At 35.5% G+C, this 20,944-nt stretch overlaps 1 protein-coding gene across 3 annotated transcripts in view; it reads left to right on the top strand.

Moving 5' to 3' along the window:
* Positions 1 to 20,944, top strand: part of lds (transcription termination factor lodestar) — an 84,768-nt gene that overhangs the window by 60,120 nt on the left and 3,704 nt on the right. For all 3 annotated transcript variants that reach the window (XM_081730502.1, XM_081730503.1, XM_081730504.1), the window contains exons 14-16: positions 2,060 to 2,254; positions 7,344 to 7,553; positions 20,744 to 20,901. In XM_081730502.1, the coding sequence (XP_081586628.1) occupies positions 2,060 to 2,254; positions 7,344 to 7,553; positions 20,744 to 20,901 (563 nt within the window). The remainder of the gene's footprint in view (positions 1 to 2,059; positions 2,255 to 7,343; positions 7,554 to 20,743; positions 20,902 to 20,944) is intronic.

The following is a 20,944-nucleotide window of genomic DNA, read 5'->3' on the forward strand; positions in this document are numbered from 1 at the left end:
CGTTGGAAAGCTCTTGAAACGACCAATAACGATTACTTCAGCATATTTTCTTGTATATGTACGTCTTTCCAAGTTATTTACAGTTAAATCCCATAAAAACAGAGGGGGCGCGGTGGCTCAGTGGTAGAGCGTTCACCTCCGGTGCTTGGGGTCCCTGCTTCGATCCCAGCTCGCACCGTGTGGACTTTGTGGTGGACAAACACGTGGGTTTTCTCGGGGTTCTCCCGTTTCCTCCAACTTTCTTCATTCGACCATTTCACTCATTTCTCATTATCACCGTCTCCTTTAGCCTAACCGGCATAACTGTGGGACGTTAAACTTAAAGTTTCATTTCATTTTTTTTTTTCAAAAAAACAGATCAAGAATGCACATTGTTTTCTCTTTGAGATCCTCTATTTGAAAGCGATGCCAATATAAGACAAGTAGCGTTTATAAATAAAAATGTCCAATGTGTTTTTTTGCAAAATGAAGCAAAAACGAAGTTCCTATCTCAAAGTGCATAATAGATATAACGTTTTAAAGTACAGAGTGCGGCACGTAAAACCGGCCCGTCGTAATATTCTGGTTTTGGCAACACTTAAATAATCTACCTTCGTACCAAGAGATGGCGTGTCGAGGTCGGGTCGACTTACGTGACCTGCAGCAGTCACGTGCAGCCGCAGCCAGTGGAACTTGTCGAAACCAGTTGAGAAAAAGGCCTCGTTATGTTAAGCCGGGTGAGTGTCAGTGTGTGATAATGCAGTATTCGATACCCGAGCGTGTTGCCATTGTTGAAGGGTTCATTCTCACTGGATCTTTTGTGAAAACAAAGAATTTGTTTCGGAAGAAATTTCCAGGACGTTCTGTGCCAGCAAAAAGCACCATTCAGGAATTGATTGAAAAATGGTGGCGTACAGGATCGGTTCAAAATGCTCCCAGGAACAGACGACCATCTGTCTGCACACCTGAATTAAAGATGCAGGTGGAGGAGATAATGACAAGAAGTCCTCGAAAGTCAACCAGGAGATTGAGTCAACAGGTTCATGCGAGTGAGAGAAGTTGCAGACGTGTTTTACGGGGACTGAAGTTAAAACCGTACCGGATAAGTGTTGTGCAAGAACTGAAGGAGCCTGACCTACAGAAGAGGGTGCATTTCTGTCCTCCTCGGTCACCAGACTTGTCCACGTGTGACTTTTACTTATGGGGACTGTTAAAGGGAAGAGTATACGAAACAAATCCACACACAATTGAAGAACTCAAGATCAGGATCCAGGATGTCACCAATAACATTACAACACAAGAACTGACAAGGGTATATATGAATCTCCTCAATCGTGCTCACATGTGTGTTGAAGTGGGCGGAGGACACTTTCAGCACCTGCTGTGAAGGCTGCTGTGAAGGTGAGTAGTCATATTCAATACATTACATTTCATTTATGTGTTGTAGTTAATCATATTCAATACATTACATTTCATTTTATGTGTTCATTTTACGGGCCGGTTTTACGTGCCGCACCCTGTATAAGGGATAAATTCGGTCGGCAGCCATATTGATCGACGTCATATCTCGGTTTCCCCAAGCTGGATTTTTTAAGGACTTTGAGTGAGTTGATTAGGATAACATTCTGAGCATCTCCACCAATTTTCAGCTTGTTTATCAAAATGTCCGGGTTGGGTCTTTTTTTTTTTTTTTTTTTTTTTTTTTTTTTTTTTTTTTTGTCTAATTTTCCTGGACTATGTGTGTAGTTAATGTTTTACAGTGGCGTGTATTTATATTCAACAGAAGAAATAATTAAAATAGTAAGAAATTTCACAGTTGTGTACAAATGTAACTTAGCTGATTCGTATCAAGTCGAGCTCCAAATAAAGATCTGATCCAAATATCCACTCATAGAAATTGAGGAATGAATGATATGAATCGTGACGTTGTTCGTTAAATATGTTCTTATGAAATTGTTTGACAGTACCTTGATTTTTTAAAAATTGTTTGAATAATAATACTTTATTTAACTGTGCGTTCAGTATAATATTAAATAAAATTTTCAGTATAAAATATTTTCTGTAAATGTTATAATTTCAGATGTTGGAAGCAGAATCATGCAAGAATGATGGCATTGTAGATGATGAAGGTATGGATATGGATGTTTTAGATAGGCTTAATAGAATGTCGATTATGGATGATGATTCTCAAGAATTTTCTGCAGATGATGCTGTGAAGAAAACAGTTTTGAAAATGGATAATCCTATTTTTAAATTCGACAAACCAAGCTCAAAGGTAAGATTAAATTTCTTCCGTACATGCTAAAAGAGAGTGCATCTTACTCGTTATTGACCACGGAATTTTCATTTAATTTTAGAAGGGAGCTGAATACGGAACAAAATAGAAGGAAAGCAAAGAAAAGAGTGTGAGAAAAATCAGGCTATTAAAGGGAAAACTTCTGTTTGTACTACCAGGCACGAATGGTGTTGCAGAACGCGAAATGCGTCATTTACTAGCAGGCGGGATGTAGTCTTTTCACGGACAAGATCAGTCTGATATTAGATAGTTGTGAGCGCTTAGCAGAAATGCTGTTTTTTCGTGTTCCACTATAAAAGTGAAAAATCTGAATCGTATACACAATTGAACAACGTGCTTTTCTGGTCCTCATAATTATTGAATAATTGGTTATGTATTAAAGAGTTCGAAAGTTCGAAGCTGCAAACAACCAGCAAAGTTTTGTATTCAATACCTTATGGAAAAACTAAAAATAACTGGTACATTAGTGAATATGCATAGTAGAAGTCGTCCGAAGAAACAATAAGGAACGTGACAAACAGATTATTAGTCTATTCAAAAAATTCCTTTTGGATACTGAGACTAGAAATGACAACGTCCAAAAGCACGTTGCAAAGTGCTACCTAAACCGGCAAACTCTATATATATCGCTTATCTCTGAAACTGTTCAACTGTTTCCCCGTGATGCAATTACAAACAACAGGCAAATCGCTTTCAATGTAAAGAAAGAAATTATAGAAAATACCCCCTTAAAACTAAAATTTTCACAAACGTTGGAACACGTATTCACTTGTTTTTAATGAGGACTTCATATACTGAGTTTCATCTTCCTAACTTGGTGGCCTCATGACATACTGTATTTTTTACATAGCTTTTGAACCCCCTCTACCCCCTTTGATGCGCCTTTGAATCAAAGTAATATTATAACAACCCAGCTCAAGGTAAATACTAACTGTGTTCAAAATTTCATTTCAAATTGCTCCCCGTCTGATGCGATCAGAAACTACAGACAGCATCGTTTTAAATATAAAGAAAGAAATTGTAGAAAATGTCTCGTTCTCTCCTTGAAACGGAAACTCGGAAAACTCTGAGACTCGGGTCCACTTATTTTTAGTAAGGAGCTTACATACCAAGTTTCATCTTACTAACCTGACAGGATCGTGAGACACTCAATTTTTCGCATATCAAAGCAACGTGATAAAAACCCAATTCGAAATACGTAATAACTACATCCAAAATTCATTGAAAATGGTTTAGCCGTTTTCTTCTATTGCGAGCACAAAAGATCCTTTCCATTTTTATATAATAGGTTGAACACTGTTCCAGCAGATTTGATCGAGCGCAAACAAAATTAATTGTGCATGATTCCCGAACTTTTTTTTTTTTGACTATTCGATCAGACCTTGCTTCCATATTGTCAAACCAAACATGACGTGTGATAAAGATATAGAGACGTCACAGTTTGAACGCGTGTCTTCATCAGACCTCAAAGACACAGTTTTAGTGTGTCGAAACTGTTACGTGTCTGTTTTTATATATTTTTTATCACATAGCCTTGCTCAGTGTTGTTGTGTTTAGTTTGATTTTTATTTAATGTTGTTCTGTTCGGATGGTAATCTTTACATAATTACATATTTTAAGCCAATTCTAGAGTGAAACGTGTACTGAGAAACACTATTGAAGAAATTATAACCAAATTAAGGTTATCATTTTAATACAAGCTTCAAAGTGTATTTTTAAGGGTGGATTTTTTTGGATTTTATTTTTTTTAAATGAGAGTTTACCCCCCCCCCCAAAAAAAAAAAAAAACAGGATTTTTCGGATGGTGTATCGCGACAATGGAAGAAATCATTCACTGCGAAACTGAACTTGTGACTGCTGAACGCGTGATGAAATGGAACTTCGCATTTATCGTGTCTACGCGCCAACGGCGACCACTTTCAGTGTCATACTGTATTGTCAATCTCATAGACCAATGTGGGGGGTTGTGATGATAGTAAAAGAGTGCTCGCCTCTAATGTATGGGATCCATGTTTCGATCCAGCTTGCGTGGGTTTCCTCGGGGTTTTCCCGTTTCCTTCCACTTTCTTCATTCCACCATTTCCTTTATTTTTCATCATTACCGTGTCCTTTAGCATACACGGCATAACCGTGGGATGTAAAACGTGAGATTTCATTTTTGATCCCAGCTTGCGTCGCGGTGGTATTTTGGGGGGGGGGGGTTCCCGTTTCCTGTCACTTTCTTCATTTTATCATTACATTTATCATCATCACCGTCTCAGTCTCGAAGCATAAATGTGGGACATTAAACTATATATAAAAGACTAATGTAAGTCCTGTAATTTGTTTTCCTTGCATTAGTTATTTCGCGGTTACGAAAAGCAGGGCCTAGTAGCGAGTTGGACACCTGTATATTTTGTTCGCTTAATGCTACATAAGAGAAGTTAATAGTATCATGATTTAAATCAGGGTTGGCTGGTTTAAACTAGATTTTTGAAAAATGGCTTTTTTTAAAAGAAAAAAACGTTAGGATCTAAATGGATGAAATATGCGAATGCTATATGGCAAGCACTTATTACTTTACAATTAGGAATGTTCACCACCATATAATTGAGTGTATTATAACAACATCAAGTAGAAAAGTTACTTAGTACAGACAATTAGTACTACAGAGTACAAACAATTGGTACTGCAGGTCACGCGCATACAGTAGAATACCTATATAAAGTGATAATCAAAACTACTAAAAAATGTGAATCAAATTTGAAATGTAAAGTCCGTTCTGTTGTTATAGATAATGCGTCTACTGTTTAAAAAATGCACACAAGGTCTTAGAAAGTGAGCAAAATATGAATCTGATCACATGTTGTTCGGCTTACATTCTCAGTCTTCTGTATAACGATTTTCAAGTATCTGACATCACAAAAAACATGCAATAGGTGTTGCAAAATAATTCAGAAATAATAATTTTATTAATGCTTCTTTCGTCAAATTGGTTCTTCTAAATGTGTCATTCCTAATGAAGTTCGGTGGTGGATTGTCTTGAATCAGTCATCAAAGGTTGGCATAATATGTTTAAAATGTGCGAAAAGCATCATGACGTTATCGCTAAAATATTCAGAAATTAAGTTCTGATTTATCTTAGAAGAGCAGTGTTGACCTGTTAATCCCGCTAAAGCTCATTTCGATCTATTTGGATATAGTCCGGAGAAATAATTGTACTCTCTCCGAGTCATTTAAGGCGTGAAAGGAGCTCCTTAACACTGCTGCTAAGCAGAGTATTAAAGGAATAAAATCGATAAAAGATACAACATGGCTATAACTCCACACCTTTTATCATGTATGCTGCTTGGTCCATAAGAGAAGACCACGGAAATGAACCTAACGGCAGAAGAGGTTTTTAAGTTTAATGTCCCTCGATTATGCACCGAGACTAAGGGAAACGGGTAAACCCACACACACAGTGTTTGTCTACCACAAACTCTACTTGGTGGGAGCCGGCATCAAACTAGAAAGCCCGCGCACCAGAGGTCAGCTCTATCGAGCCACCGCGAGCCCCACGAAATAAATATGAAAAACCTTAAAATATACATTTTCTTCCAGCTCATATTGATTTGTTGGTGTTACTTTCTTTACATATACACCCCTTTTACCCAGAAAAATCGTCGGAAGTTATCTTTAAGACTGGAATCAGAAGTCAGTAGGAAAAGAATAAGAGAAAAACTTGAATATATATATATAGAAAGTCATGTCAAGTGTGTGTTGTGAAACGTGAGTGTATATTCTATTCTAAAAGCTACTTTCATCCAATGTGTAGAGTTAATATATTGTTTTAAAAAAGAGTATTTAGCTTGATATTTAATAACATATATTTTATTTTAAATGTTATTTTACAACTCCAGAGAACCATTGTTTAAAAGTAATGTACATTTAGTTGGATATTGTATTAAAGATGTACTTTTACATTTTCAATATCAGAAATATAGTTTAGTAAATTGTTTAGTAAATGTGTAATAATGCACATTTAATTCGAAATTTTATATATAAAAATATGTAATAAAAAGTACTTAAAAATCAATGTTAACCTATAAACTACTTCAGAGTCTATATTAGCTTTAGTTGCGAAAGGAAATACAGAAATTAAAATCTTGTATACAAGTAAAACAGATACAGCGAAACCTGATTTAAACAAACAAACAAAAAAGTTACCTTTTTTTTCAACCTTGATTTAAATTGGTTTCTTTCCGACGAAAATATTACTTTTGTTTTTATACATGGAATAAAACAGAGTAATGTAAATGGATCGATGATAGAAGACTCCCGTACAAACAGAAAACGGAGGTTCGATTTCCGACATTTTAATCATTATTTCCAACATTTTTTAAAACATTTCTGCTTTTTCAGAAGCAAATGCAGATAGACAGAGTTGCCAGTTCAGCAGGCTGTTCCCTTGAGACATCACTGCAATAATAATAATAATAATAATAATAATAATAATAATAATAATAATAATAATAATAATAATAATAATAATAATAATAATAATAATAATAATAATACAATATTGTTGGGAAACGGATTGTTGGAGGCGTCCTGATACTCTCACACAATAATGTTCATGTGCACCTGTCATTTTTGCGTACCCTTAGGTTCCATTTGAACAGCCTGCTAAACTGAAAACGTTCCTTTTTGGTTTAATATAGGGCTCCTTGTCAATGTGAAGCCCAAACGGCCAGTGCGATTGGAAAAATTTGGCCATTTTAGATTGAAAACCTTCTATGTGTAACAACTTTGGTCTCTTTCTATTTTTCGTATCTTTACTCATAACGGAGTTGGCTTACGGGCCCAGACTTTTGGTACGTCCGTTATTTCTCTCTCTCTTTTTCATATATATATATATAATATTTAAAGAAAAGAAGCTGTAAAAATTATGAAGTATTATGCTTATTACTTTGAGGAAATATTGCGTCAATTCGGAACAACTAGAAAACGCACGGACAGTGTTAAGGATAAATTTAATTTTTTGTTGAATTACACTTCAATCAACAATATTACATATATCAATTATATTACACTTACTTTCATACAGATACAAGCAGTTTTACGTGAACTTGAAGACAAAGTTTTGCCTAAAAATGAGAAGGCTGTAATAGTGTCACAATGGACATCTTTTCTTGATGTGATGAGAGATCATTTAAAGAAACTGCACGTGAGGACTGAGATGCTGACTGGGAGTGTTCCAATTAAACAGCGAATGGAAATTGTTGAGGAATTCAATAGAAAATCGAAGAGATCACAGGTATGAGGTTGAAGTTTATTGCTAAGTGTAAAATCTAAATTGTGTAGTGAACGACGACGTACTCTGCAGTATCACTAGATTAAATAGTTCTGCCTGCTCAACATAATATTTCTTTAATAGCACTACATCAAATTATTATATATTAAACAAAAACTTACAGTACCACACATATTATTTAGTGTTACAAACTAAGAGTGCTACAGTATGTGAAACATTTTTCACAAATTTTTGAAGTCTCTGCAACAGTAATAAAAGAAGTGAAACGGAATATCCGAAATACCTTAGCGTTGAAGACCATGATCATGATATGACATTTCGAACAAATAGGAAAAACTAATAAGGAATTGAAATTTTGATTTCTTTTCAAAGGGCTTTATTTTAAAAATCTGTATAGATACGAATCGCATCCAATCGTGTAGATAAGTTTCAATCGGCGTAGAGATCATAATGCCGTTTCCTGCAATTTGATATGTCAAACCATTCCGGAGATATGATAAACATTGGTAAACAGTTTGCTCTAAACATTGGTAAACAGTTTGCAATACTCCTTAAAATAATATTTGGTCTAGGAATTAATTCGTGCGGTTTTACAAAAGATGGCGTAGCTAGCTTATTGTCCCATAGTTTCGTTGATCCAAACATGCGTTGAAAACTACTGTCATTGAGCATCTTGTTTAGTATATGTCAGTTGCTTGAAGCGGAAACAACAACATTTTTTCTTCAACTGAAAATGGCGCATTTTGTGCCTGATAAAGTGTTTTTGCGGGGAGTTATTCTTCATTGCTTTAACATGAAGAAAAGTGCTACCGCAAGTCATCATATTTTAGTGGAAGTGTTTGGTGACCATGCTCTAGCTGAGCGAACGTGTCAGAAGTGGTTTGCACGGTTTAAAGGTGATGATTTCAGCTTGGAAGACCAAAAGCAATTTGGACAGCCAAAAGAATTTGAAGATGAAGAATTGAGAGCATTGCTTGATCAGGATTCGTGTCAAACGCAGGACGAACTTGCAGAAGCATTTGGAGTTGAGCAAACAACAGTTCCCAAACGTCTCAAAGCCATAGGAATGATTCAAAAGATGTCTTATTGGGTTTCACATGAATTGAAAAGAAAGACGTTGAAAGAAGAAAAACCGTTTGCGAATTGCTGCTTCAAAGACAGAAAAGGAAGGGATTTTTGCATCGAATTGTAACTGGTGATGAGAAGTGGATTCATTACGAGAATCCTAAACGAAAAAAGGCCTGGGTGAAGCAAGGTGAACCAGGTCCTTCACAACCGAAACGAGATATTCATTGTGCAAAGGTTATGCTGTATATATGGTGGGATTTGAAACGTGTGGTGTACTATGAACTTCTGAAACTTGGTGAAACTATTAATGGACACCGCTATCGACAACAATTAATGCGTTTGAAGCAAGCTCTGGCCTGAAAACGACCAGAATGGAATAACAGGCATAATAAACTTATTTATCAAGATGATAACGCTCGACCACATGTCGCAAAACCGGTCAAAACCTATTTGGAAAATGTCGGATGGAAAGTGTTACTCCACCCGCGATATTCACCAGACACTGCTCCGTCTGACTACTACTTGATCGATTGCATGAATAACGATTTGATTGGACAGCGGTTCACTTCTTCAGAAAATATCGAAAAATGTATCTTTGATTAGATTGCGTCAAAAGATGAGGAATTCTTTCGACACGGAATCCGTAAATTGCCTGAAAGATGGGAGAAAGTAGTGGCTAGCGATGGACAATATTTTTGTTAACGTATTCATTTACTTTGTTTTTGAAATAAAGCTTCAATTTTTATTAAAAACCGCACGAATTAATTCCTAGACCAAATATATTAGCGAGAACTTCTTGTAATTACAACTACCAAAAGCTGTTGCTGTAATATAGAAGTAAAGGAAAGCAACAATCACGTTATATATATATATATATATATATATATATATATATATATATATATATATATATATAAAAACACCAATACGCCATTGTAAGCAGTATAACAATCTCTGCCCATATTTTTCATATCTGCGAAATGGTTTGAACTGTCAAATTGTGGTAAACGGTTATATATTACTTACGTCTATTGAAAACCATCTGCATAATTAGATGTGATACTTACCCAAGAACAACTTCGAAATAAAACCTTTTTTAAAAAAAAGTTAAATTTTTAGGCTCTTGTAACTGTTTCTGTTCATTTAAAATGCATCATATCATGATCATAGTGTTCAACACTAAGGTATTGTGAATATGCATCACACCGTTCGTCTCACTTGTGCTGTTACTAGAGACTGGATATTAGGCAAAATGCCTATCTTTCAGTGTTAGAGAGATGATAAAAATGAATGTGCTGAAGTTCATTTGCTTCAATTTCAGCAATCTTAATTTTGTCTATTTTACTCTATATCACATAAAATTGCTTAGCCAAGTATTAGCATTTTCTTCAATTGAATTTGCTTCATTGGTATAACTTATAACCACATAGATGTTTTCTTTTGAGAAAAGTTGGTTAATCCCAAGATACTTTTAAATAACAGAAAGTATCTTATATCCAGGTGAAGGTTAAGTCTATCTCGATATATAGAACGAGTGTCTTCGCGAGAAATGTGAGAAAGTTGTGACCAACAAGAACAAAGTAAAACAAACTAAGTTACATAGAAATGAAATATAATGTCCCACCATTTATTGTGAGCATAACAGTCTGGACAATAGTTAAAGGGTTAACGTTCAATGTTTATTATTTGAATACTATTATTTTTGTAAATTTAAATGTTTAAAGTATTTTTGTTCTCAGTCTAGCAACGCAAGCTGTGTAAATAGAACTGAAAAATCTTAGTCCAAAACTTAATAAAACTAAATGCATAAAGAAGAAAAGATGTCTTTGCTTTACAATAATCAACGAACTTGATGAAAGTTAACTGCAGTTTAAGTTTAAAATATTTATATTTCAAAGTACCTTTCAGGTTTGGATGTAGAATCAGTACAAATCTGAAATAATAGATTATAATAAAAAATATAAACGTTAATAATAGTTGCTACTTAAATATTTTGGCAGATAAAACTTCACTCATTTTGTTGTTTGTTGGCGACTGAAGATATGGAGCATCAGATTATGAATCTGTGAAAGTAAATTAGGAGCTCGTCTCCGTTTCTTCGGGACTTCCGGGACAACATAATAATTGTAAATTAATGTAACTTTATATATTCTAAATGTAAATGCTAACTTTTCAGTTATTTCAAGCAGATTATATTTCAATTCTTATGCCAAAAGATGTAATGGTTCGTCATGTAGCAACTTACGTCAGATAATAATTAAAGGCATCCTGCGTTCTTTCTGCATACACATCTCATGAGTGCTCATTTAGCAAGATCTATCTTTTACTTTCATCCTTCACCTTCACCATATTCATTACTGTGCTTGCTCTTTCGAATTGTACTTCAGGTAAACTTACAACAATTTTACGCATGCTGCGACTTTTGCACATGGAGAAATTAAAGAGTTATTAACCAAAGATTTAAATTCTTAATCAACTAATTTATTATACATAACTTTAACCATAAACTACAACAAATAGGGGAATCACTATAAACAGCTACAGATAACATAAACAACTCGACCTAACTACAATACATGCATGGAAGACTAACTATTCCATCAAACAAACTACTTCAAAATAATGAATAACATAATAATACTTCAAAATGGTTCAATTTACTACAAGAAACGTGATTCTACAGGTAAAATTACAACTATTGATAGCTGCTACACTACCTAGGTACAAAAGAATAACATAACTTACCTTCTTCTACTTACCTTTCGGAATTTCTTCGTCTGTGGAATAACTTACTTCTTGAAATGGATAGTTAGGAATATAAAGTCGTGTTCTGCTATACAAGAACTTAATTACTAATTTGTTCTATGTCGGAATCCTGATAACTTAACCTCATGTATAATTAACTGACCTTATTCATATTTCTATGTTGCTTTTGCATGTTGTAATTTATGTAATTTACTTTGAAACGAATATAACTATCTCTTTCAGGAATAAGTTGATAATTCAATTAAATTCAGTAAATTGTTGAGTTCATATTATTTATATTTGAAACGAAACTCATATTATTATGTCACTACTACATTTTAATTTTAATTGCGTCACGGTCTACTGAGTTTCCACCGTACGTTGTGATATGTTAGTTTTCATTGTGCCATCCTGATATTCAGGAACTTGGATGCGTTATTATGTTCAGAGGACTCACCTCTATGGCGACCATGGGCTTACAGTTTTGCGGCGCGCGGGTCCATATCGCCTGTCAAAGGAATGTATTAAAATAAATTTGTTGTGCAATAGGAAGAAATAAAAGACGCTGTGAAAAGGACAATGCAGTGTATCAAGTGAATTTTATCTGTATGTTCTTGCCCGATTTAAACAAATTCCATTACTTTCTGGTAGTAGAAGGATTGCTCTAAGTTTTTGTAAGATCCAAGACATAATTTAACCCTTTTAATCCCACTGTTCCCAAATGGGAACAATTTATTTTTATCAATGTTTGTCTGTGGATTATTTGTTGTGGATTTATTTTGTTTTTTACAATAAGGACCTGCTGCCAGTCCATATGCTACTACTAAACTCCTCTTGAGCTCCTTTGTGGCTAAACGGTTAGCGTACGGGCCTTTGGCGTGGGAGACCCGGGTTCCATTCCTGGCGGAAGCTCATGTGGTTCGGATTCCACGTTAATCGGTAGGACCACGACTCATATAGCGTCGCTGCTGAAAGGGACGATAAACTAAAATCCATAATAATAAAATCCTCAAAACATATTAAATGAGGTCAGAATCAATAAGTTTAGAACGAATTAAGAAATTCTGAAACAAAAATAATTTGGGATTAAATAGTTAAGATCATAATTGACAACTGGAAATAATACCTTGTTATGTGCAGTCCCAATTAATAATTCCTTATGACAGACTTTCAAAACGTATTAAAATATATTTAATAATTGAGATATTCACATGACCAATAATTTCTTTCTTCAGATTTTTGTATGTAAAATTCTGAAGAATATTGGATTGTTGTATGAAGTGGTAACATGTAAATAACTTATTTAGATGTACAAGAAAATAGTTTCATTCTTCTTTCTTTAAAACACGTTCTCTTCAAACAAAGAACAGATGTCTCTAGATTGTTTTATCAATTCATCATTTAAGTTCAGTTTTTGGATGTTTATGTTTATGTCGAGTTAAACCGTAGTACCTATTTTCCATGTTATTAGTGCCTAAACACTCGGTCTCTAGTTATTACTATTGTAGAGGATTCCAAAATTTTTATGTTTATGATATTATATCGTCTTTAGTCTGTAACACGGGATAATAAATGTGCTGTTATAAGTTTTCGTTTAGCATGTATATTTGAAATATTTAATAATCTGACATAGAGCCATTTGAAAAAATAAAAGTTTTGTTGTTTGGCAATATTGTTAATCGAATGGTATTGGAGAGTGTGTGTTAAACAATATCCCCTGTCGATATTGACATGGTATAAAATTTCAGTGTTTTTTTATCGATATGTATGGAAATTTCTGGGCATTTCAAGATAAATGACTCACCCTGTATATACTTTCCAATTGAGTTACGCTGAACTTGTATGCTCAGTAAAGGAAAACTTACAAATACAAAAGGTAATAGCAGTGATAAAATGTATGTACAAGAAAATTTAAATATTCACTATTTACATCTGACTTGTACTGTAACTGCGAGGCGCTTGAAGTATCAAAATAAGTTTAAAAAATGACCAAAATTTCTACTGTATGAATGTTAAGATATCTTAACGAAACGTTGACAGTTAATATGAAAATCGTTTGATATGTTCATATAGTTTCCCTATCCTAATATGTTGTTGATCTTTGTCAACGTTTTTTTTTTTTTCCTTGGAGTATTTTTTCTATATAGGATAGTCTAGTGGTTAGAGCGTTGAACTATTGTCCACAGGGTCCCGGGTTCGAATCCCGCCCGGTGCTTCCCAATTTCCAGCTCGTGAATCAAACGGGAGTCACGTGAATGAAAGACGTGACGGCCAATAGGTCTAGAAAATTCCTGACACGCCGGTTAGTGACAGGGACGACGCAGCGCGTTGACCACGTGCTCGTCGCTAGGTTGGACGTAATTCAGCCAGTCGTTAACAGATGGCGTTGGAGCGGTTCATGTCCTCAAGATGGGCTGTTACGCCAAGTGGTTTAATGGTTTTTATTTTTTCTATATGGAGCCATTCCGAATGATGAATTAAATGGCCAAGCATGCTTTTCTCTCTTTTTCTGTCTCTCTCTGTTGTGATAGATTATTTTTCGTTAGTGCTCTGTTACCTCTTTCTGTAGATTATACGTGCAGCATTCTTCACCATCGCGAAAACTCTAAGTCTCCGTGTATGGATCATTTTTCGAAGGATCGTACATTGCCTTACTCCATCCAAAGCGCCTAAGAAATCTTTTTTTCTTGTTATTGATATGCTCTAATGCAAGCAATCCTTTCTTTTTGTGAAATGCGTACCTGGCCTGTACTATCGCAGTTGCAGTGTTGTTTTCACTTCTTTCATCCGAGGATGTCATCCTGTACACATAGTTAATATCAGGGTTGGCTGGTTTAAACCAAGGTGGTTTAAACCAAGGTGGTTTAAACCAAGGTGGTTTAAACCAAGGTGGTTTAAACCATGGTTTAAACCAAGGTGGTTTAAACCATGGTTTAAACCAGCTGGTTTTTTCAAAAAAAAAACCAACTGGTTTAAACCAAAAAAAAAGAAAAAAGAACGAAAAATGCTTTAAATTGTGTGAACTTCGTGGTGACGTTTCCACATATCAAACCATCCGCATTACGTTTATCTACTTTTCACCTTTTAATCGAGGGGTCCCGTGTTCAATTCTCGGTCGAACCACAACCCATCTTTCAAGTGTAAATCAAGTAGCGATTCGAGGTGTCCCTTTAAGCGAAAGTCTTCTCCGTGATAACTTTGGTATTTCATAAGGATGTTAAGTCTAAACATACGAAACGAAACCAAATTATATATTTCTACTTGCCTGAATGCCTGTTTTATAAAGAAGCCAAGGCTGCTTAAATATATTGATAGAAATTGGCAAAATTTATCAATTGCCTACGTAGCTTCCAACATCAACTTGGATTTGACTTTAATTTTAGTGAATTGTATCTACATACCAAATTTGTAATTTAATACCTCAGTTTTAGCGTAGTGATTATGATACGTTGACCTTAAAATTTTACATACAAATACATTTAAAGTAATAACAGGATTTTCCCAATGGCTAAGGCGGGAGTTTCCCGATTTATATATAATTCTGGTATAATGCTTTTACTTGTGTAACTGTTGATCTTTTTGTCCTTTTGAAATGACTCTTGATAATTATATTAACAAGTAGGCCTATGTAAAGATCAGTACAACGTATTTTTATCAGGAATCCTTCGTGAGTGAATCGGCAGTCGCATTTGTGACCAATTAGTCCAGGTTTCGTGTTCAAATGGACAATTTCTCTTGGATGTAAGTGGAGAAACGGTTTGGATTCCGCTTTAAGCTTAATGTGACGCCTTCTAGCATAACCTTGTTGTTGCATAATAACACCAAGGCAAAACAAACTAATTTCTGTTCATATCTAATATAAATACATAGAGTAAATTATTTAAACCAAAAAAAAAAAAAACGGGTTTAAACCAAAAAAACCTGGTTTTTTGATTTTTTCAATAAAAACCATGGTTTTTGCCAACCCTGGTTAATATCTTCATGCTTATTTTCTTATTACAAATTAGTTGATGCTGCTTGCATATTTGCTTTTTGCTATTAATGCTGTTTTACCTGCAAATCTTATTGTAGTGCGAAACTATTTATTTATCTCGTTGCTTTTTTCACTATGGGAAAGAAATTCTTTAATTAATTCGTCCATTGTTGTTTAGGAACAGTTTTCCTTTTCAGTTCACAAAGGAAGTTTTCATGGGTTATGCAACCACACGATAATGTCAAGGAAATCAATACCAAAATTTCAGTGTGAACCCTGTATGGGTCATGATTGCCTCTTGATTTTTTTCAGATTACATTGATAACGTATTAAGTCATTAAAATAGTTTCTCGTGATAATATATTCTGTAAAATTATAGAAAATCTTGGGTACGATTGGTAGTAGCACTGATAAATTAGTGAACAACATTCACTGCTTTATGTATTCAGATCTTACTTGTCCTATAGGCTTAGTACAGTGTGGACTTTACGGATAATGAAGTTCGGAATGGCATAAGGGATCTTCGGAATCTTGCATTTCGACCCAGGCATAGTGTTCAGTTCCGGCTTGTAGGGTAGCATGATTGATCCCAGATTTGTAATTTGTAGCTTGATACTCTCATTTTTCCACTTTATCATTTCATCAATCAATATTCGCTCGGAGTATAGTTTGTATTACATGACTTGACCATAAGAAGGGTGGGTATACTAGCTCAAGGAAGGATTGGTCATCAAACCTGGATTATCCATGTATATTTGCCATACGTCTCCGTGCATTTATCATGCATAACTTTTTAGGCAAAAGTATCATATTAATTATAGTCATGGACAAACAGAAGAAACGAACTGGGTTGAAATTTATCGTCTTTAAACAAAATGGAAAATTAGCTGGGATAAGATTTTGATTTGTTTGTGATGAAAGATCTATTTTCAGCGCACTTATGACACAGCACACAATCGATCGTTATTAAAGTACGACTCTCTAGCATTCCTGTGGTTTGTTGCGGTACAGAGTTGCACTGTTAATCATTTTACTGTTCTTTCATCCTCTACACATTCTGTAAATGTGGCCAACATAGTAACTCCGTCTTGGTTCTGAACGTTTAATATGCAACAGGGTATTAGACTTCATAATTGGACATAACTTTTATTATCATTAATAGCAGACCATCGGACAACAGGAAATTTTTAAATGAAAGATTAACTCTTGATGTAAACAATTGGTTGAGCGTGACCAAAATCAAAATTAGAACCGGAAATTAGAGGAAACATAATTATGATCACAGAGGGAGTACACTTTACGTGTTTAGCTAAGAGCTTCGTAAATTGGAGAGAGCAGTAAGATAGAAAGGAGATCCCAACATGACGCTCACACACTACAACTACTTCTATGTTCTTAAATTTGTCCTTTTTTTTTTCTCTCTCTATCGATATGTTGTTTCTTCCTATGTGATGAAGTGGTTAGCGAAAACGCGTATAGTGTGTAATTTTAGCATTGTAATTGCTTTCTCTGTTCTATGGTAAGTAGTAGGGTTTCCATTTCTACTTTGAGATTCATTTGCCCCAGTGCCTATAGATTTTAGTTTGAAGATTCCAGGAAATCTGTCACCATAGAGGGTAGGGTGATCATAGTGTCGGTAGAGGGCACACTGCTAGTAGGTTGAAGGTTATCGTTCACTACCACGAGAGTAATTGTGTGTGTGAATGTGTCTGGTTTGCAGTACTAGGATGAGCCCAGCGAACACCTTTTGTGCAGTCAAGTTCTAGTATGACAATACAGTGGAACTGCGAGAGGCTGCTTGGTCGTTCTAAAGATAGATTTGTCGCTTACGTGAATTGTAATGTGGGAGTACACGATGAACTCAAAAGATTCCCACGACAAACAGAATTCTCCATCCCTTTCCTTTTGATGCAACGCTTCCGAGAGTATCTGGACAGGAATATTGTTCGGGTCGCCCTAACAGAACGGAGATCGCCAGTATAATAAGAACCATGGCCCTCTGTGTGAGCGCACTAATACTAACAATCGATTGTTGGAGGCGCGTCTACGATCCCGCGCTCCTCTCACACAATTACTCGGACACATTATCGTCACTCGGTGGTGTCGGGAGAGGCATCTTTGGCGAGATTCGCACTTCCCATACAGGACTCACACCAAACAATTTGGTATTTAGTCGGAGAAAGGGAGTAAGCAGTACAGTTAGGGGAGTATGAATAGTGCGTTGTTACGTTTGTGACGTTATCGATTCTGTCCTCCAACTTTATCTGGACACTGCATGACCCTACTTTCTAACAGGATGATTTGCGTCCTCATACCTAAAGGGAAAATCTTCGTGCTCTGCTTGGTATAAGCCTTCTACCCTAGTTTACTAGATTTCCGAATATTAGTTCTATAGAACATATGTGAGATAGCTGGCGAAGCCCAACCCCCAGCCGAACTTTAGCAGCGACCATCAGTTTCCCAGCAACGTCAGGGTCTAGAAAGAATGTGGATTACACTGTCAGACAGTTACGTACCTGAAGAGCTGCTTTTCAGGTGTTGGTGTTAGTTATGTGTACTATGAAGATGACACTATATGTTTTTTGAACACCCATATATAAAAAGAGTCGGAATGTTTCGCAGACGCATGTTTGTATCACTACACCTATAAACATCTTATATACTGACTTCAGACCAATTGAGATGGAGACGTAATGGTATTCAGTACTCCTTCCGAGTGAGAAACTGTCGGAAATGGTGAAAAATGGCATGTAACATCTCATAGCGGATAAAGGAAACGTGCGAGAAGAAGCGGTTCTCGGTATTGCAGAAGTCACGCTTGAAGAATGAAATAGTGTCAGGCACGCGGCAAGCACTTCATCAAATTTGGTATGTGATGGCGTGCGTCGACTGAAAAAGCATTGGCAGCTCACCTAATGCGTCCACACATACCATGGATCAGAACCATATAGATATACTCCGCCAGTGATCTGTTGCACTGGACTGTTTGAGTGAACTTCAGAAACAGAATGTGTTATGTACGACGTTTCACTGCGTACCAATCCAAAGGTTTGCTGCCTGGCATGCTATCTGAACGAAACATTTGTTGTGTGTTCAGCGGCGCTACCAGATTGTTATTCCTGGGCAAGGCGATTAAAAGCAGAACACGAAGTACAGTTTCTTCAAACTTGCTAGTTGCATCAACTGAGTAGTCTAAACCTTGAGTTTATATTAATAACAGAGACTGTGGAAAAGAATATGTGCAGCTTGTAGTTAATATTTCTATCAGGGTTGGCTGGTTTAAACCAAGGTGGTTTAAACCATGGTTTAAACCAAGGTTTAAACCAGCTGGTTTTTTCAAAAAAACCAACTGGTTTAAACCAAAAAACAAAAAATGTTCGTAAAAGTGTAAGTGTTTGTAAAATCTTGATGAACACACATTTGTGGGTTATCACGTTTCACTCCCGTATATTCGTATTATATTCAGACCTAAATTCTCCATTCATTACTCAAAAAGATTATACTACAAAAGCAACTTTTTTTTATAAGTTTATAAATGTTTATTTTGTGATTTTTTGTAGTTATTATTGTTATGTAATTGCAATCGAAGAAAAATTCTAAATATTGTTTCGTTTCAATGTTTACTATTGATAAAATACATCGAAAATGCCGTACTTTTTGTGTGTGTGTGTGGGGGGGGGAGGGTCATACAGACCTCACGAGAGGCCTTTAGTGAAATAAGTATCTTTGGTATCTATTTATGTATAAATGAGTCTGAGCCAAAGTGGACTCAAATAATTCGTATCTTTATTCACTTTTCTTATTGATATGCAGATTAAGTCGGTGTATTTCTTTAATTTGGACCAACAAAAGTCGTTGTTAACTAACTTGAACTAAATTAGTTCTTCTGTACTCCGTAGTACTTTGAAATTGTTCATATGTAATTCTGTGTAATGGTTTCACTTGTGCAACTGTTTATCTTTTTGTCCTTCTGAAATGACTCTTGACAGTTATATTAAGAAGCATGTAAAGATCAGTACAACGATTTTTATCAGGATTCCTTCGTGAGTGAGTCGGCAGACGAATCGCATTTGTGGCCAATTAGTCCTGGTTCCGAGTTCAAATGGAGGACAATTTCTCTCGGATGTAACTCGAGAAGCGGTTTTTATTCCGCTTTAAGCTTATGTGACCACTTCCAGCATAACTCGGTTGTCGCATAAAAACATCAAGGCGAAACAAACTTATTTCTGTCCATATATGATATGAATATATAGAGCAAATTATTTAAACCATAAAAACCTGGTTTAAACCAAAAAAACCTGGTTTAAACCAAAAAAACCTGTTTATTTGGTTTTTTTAATAAAAACCATGGTTTTTGCCAACCCTGATTTCTATTGTTTTACTAACGTTACAGACTACGGGGCGGACAAAGCATTGAAAACTGAAAACGTCGTACCGCCTTATGACACAGTAGCGTTCTTCAGATATGGCTTGCGACTTCTTTGCACCTATTCTTTGTCTGTTATAAGGTATCACATGTCATTTTCCACCATTTCCTATAGCTTGTAACTGGGATATGACGATGAATTTTGTATGTGTGTATTATTATGTATCACATAGATTTTATTATTTGTTTTCAAGAGTAAATTCTTCTCTCAAACATTGTAACGCATTTAGATATATCTTCTCTCTCATGTATATACAGGATGTTTCAAAACAACACCGACAACGTTTGGGAGGTGATTTCTGACACAAAAATAATACAAAAAGTATAGACCAACCTGGGTGCACAAGCGCTTTCTTTCCAAGTTACAAACTGCCGAAAACATGAAAAAATGAACTTTAAAGGTCCATAGCTCCAAAACTATTGGACCTACCATAGTCGTGTCAAGACTTCATTTAGGAACTAATATGTTCCCTATCCAAAAATAAATTGTTTCCTGCGGTACTCACGCAACAATTTTTACAGAGGAAGCTTTTCTACGGGCTCCCTCTATTCTGCTATCATCAATTACCTCTATAAAATTTGTTGCGGAAGTACCGCAGGATTCTGAAACATGGATATTTGGAAAGGGCACATATTAGTCAAGTAGTCTTGATCCGACTACGATATGTTCCATAGTTGTGGAACTATGGACCTTTAAAGTTCATTTTTTCATGTTTTCGGCAGCCTATAACTCCGAAAGCAAGCATTTGTGCACCAAGTTGGTCTATATTTTTTGTCTTATTTTCGTGTTAGGAATCCCCTCCCAGCGTTGTCAGTGTTGTTAGGAAACACCCTGTATATATAATAGCGTTTGGAATCTGCTCATGAATACAATACACAGTATATATTTCAGTTACACCCTATAGGTTTAATTTTTTTAAAATTGTATTTTACTATTTTGAAAACTACACTCTTCTTCATTCTTGTAATTGTCAATTTTAGGTATTATTGTTGTCTTTGACTGCTGGTGGTGTTGGATTAAATCTTATTGGCGGTAACCACTTGATATTAATGGATCTTCATTGGAATCCTCAGCTCGAAACGCAAGCGTGTGATAGGATATATAGAGTTGGACAGGAAAAGCCTGTACATGTATATAGGTAAGTAAATAGATTCATAAACTTAAATTCAAGAATGCTATGC

The sequence above is a fragment of the Thermobia domestica genome, chromosome 11 (assembly GCF_964235325.1).
Source record: "Thermobia domestica chromosome 11, izTheDome1.hap1.1, whole genome shotgun sequence".
Taxonomy (NCBI): Eukaryota; Metazoa; Arthropoda; class Insecta; order Zygentoma; family Lepismatidae; genus Thermobia; species Thermobia domestica.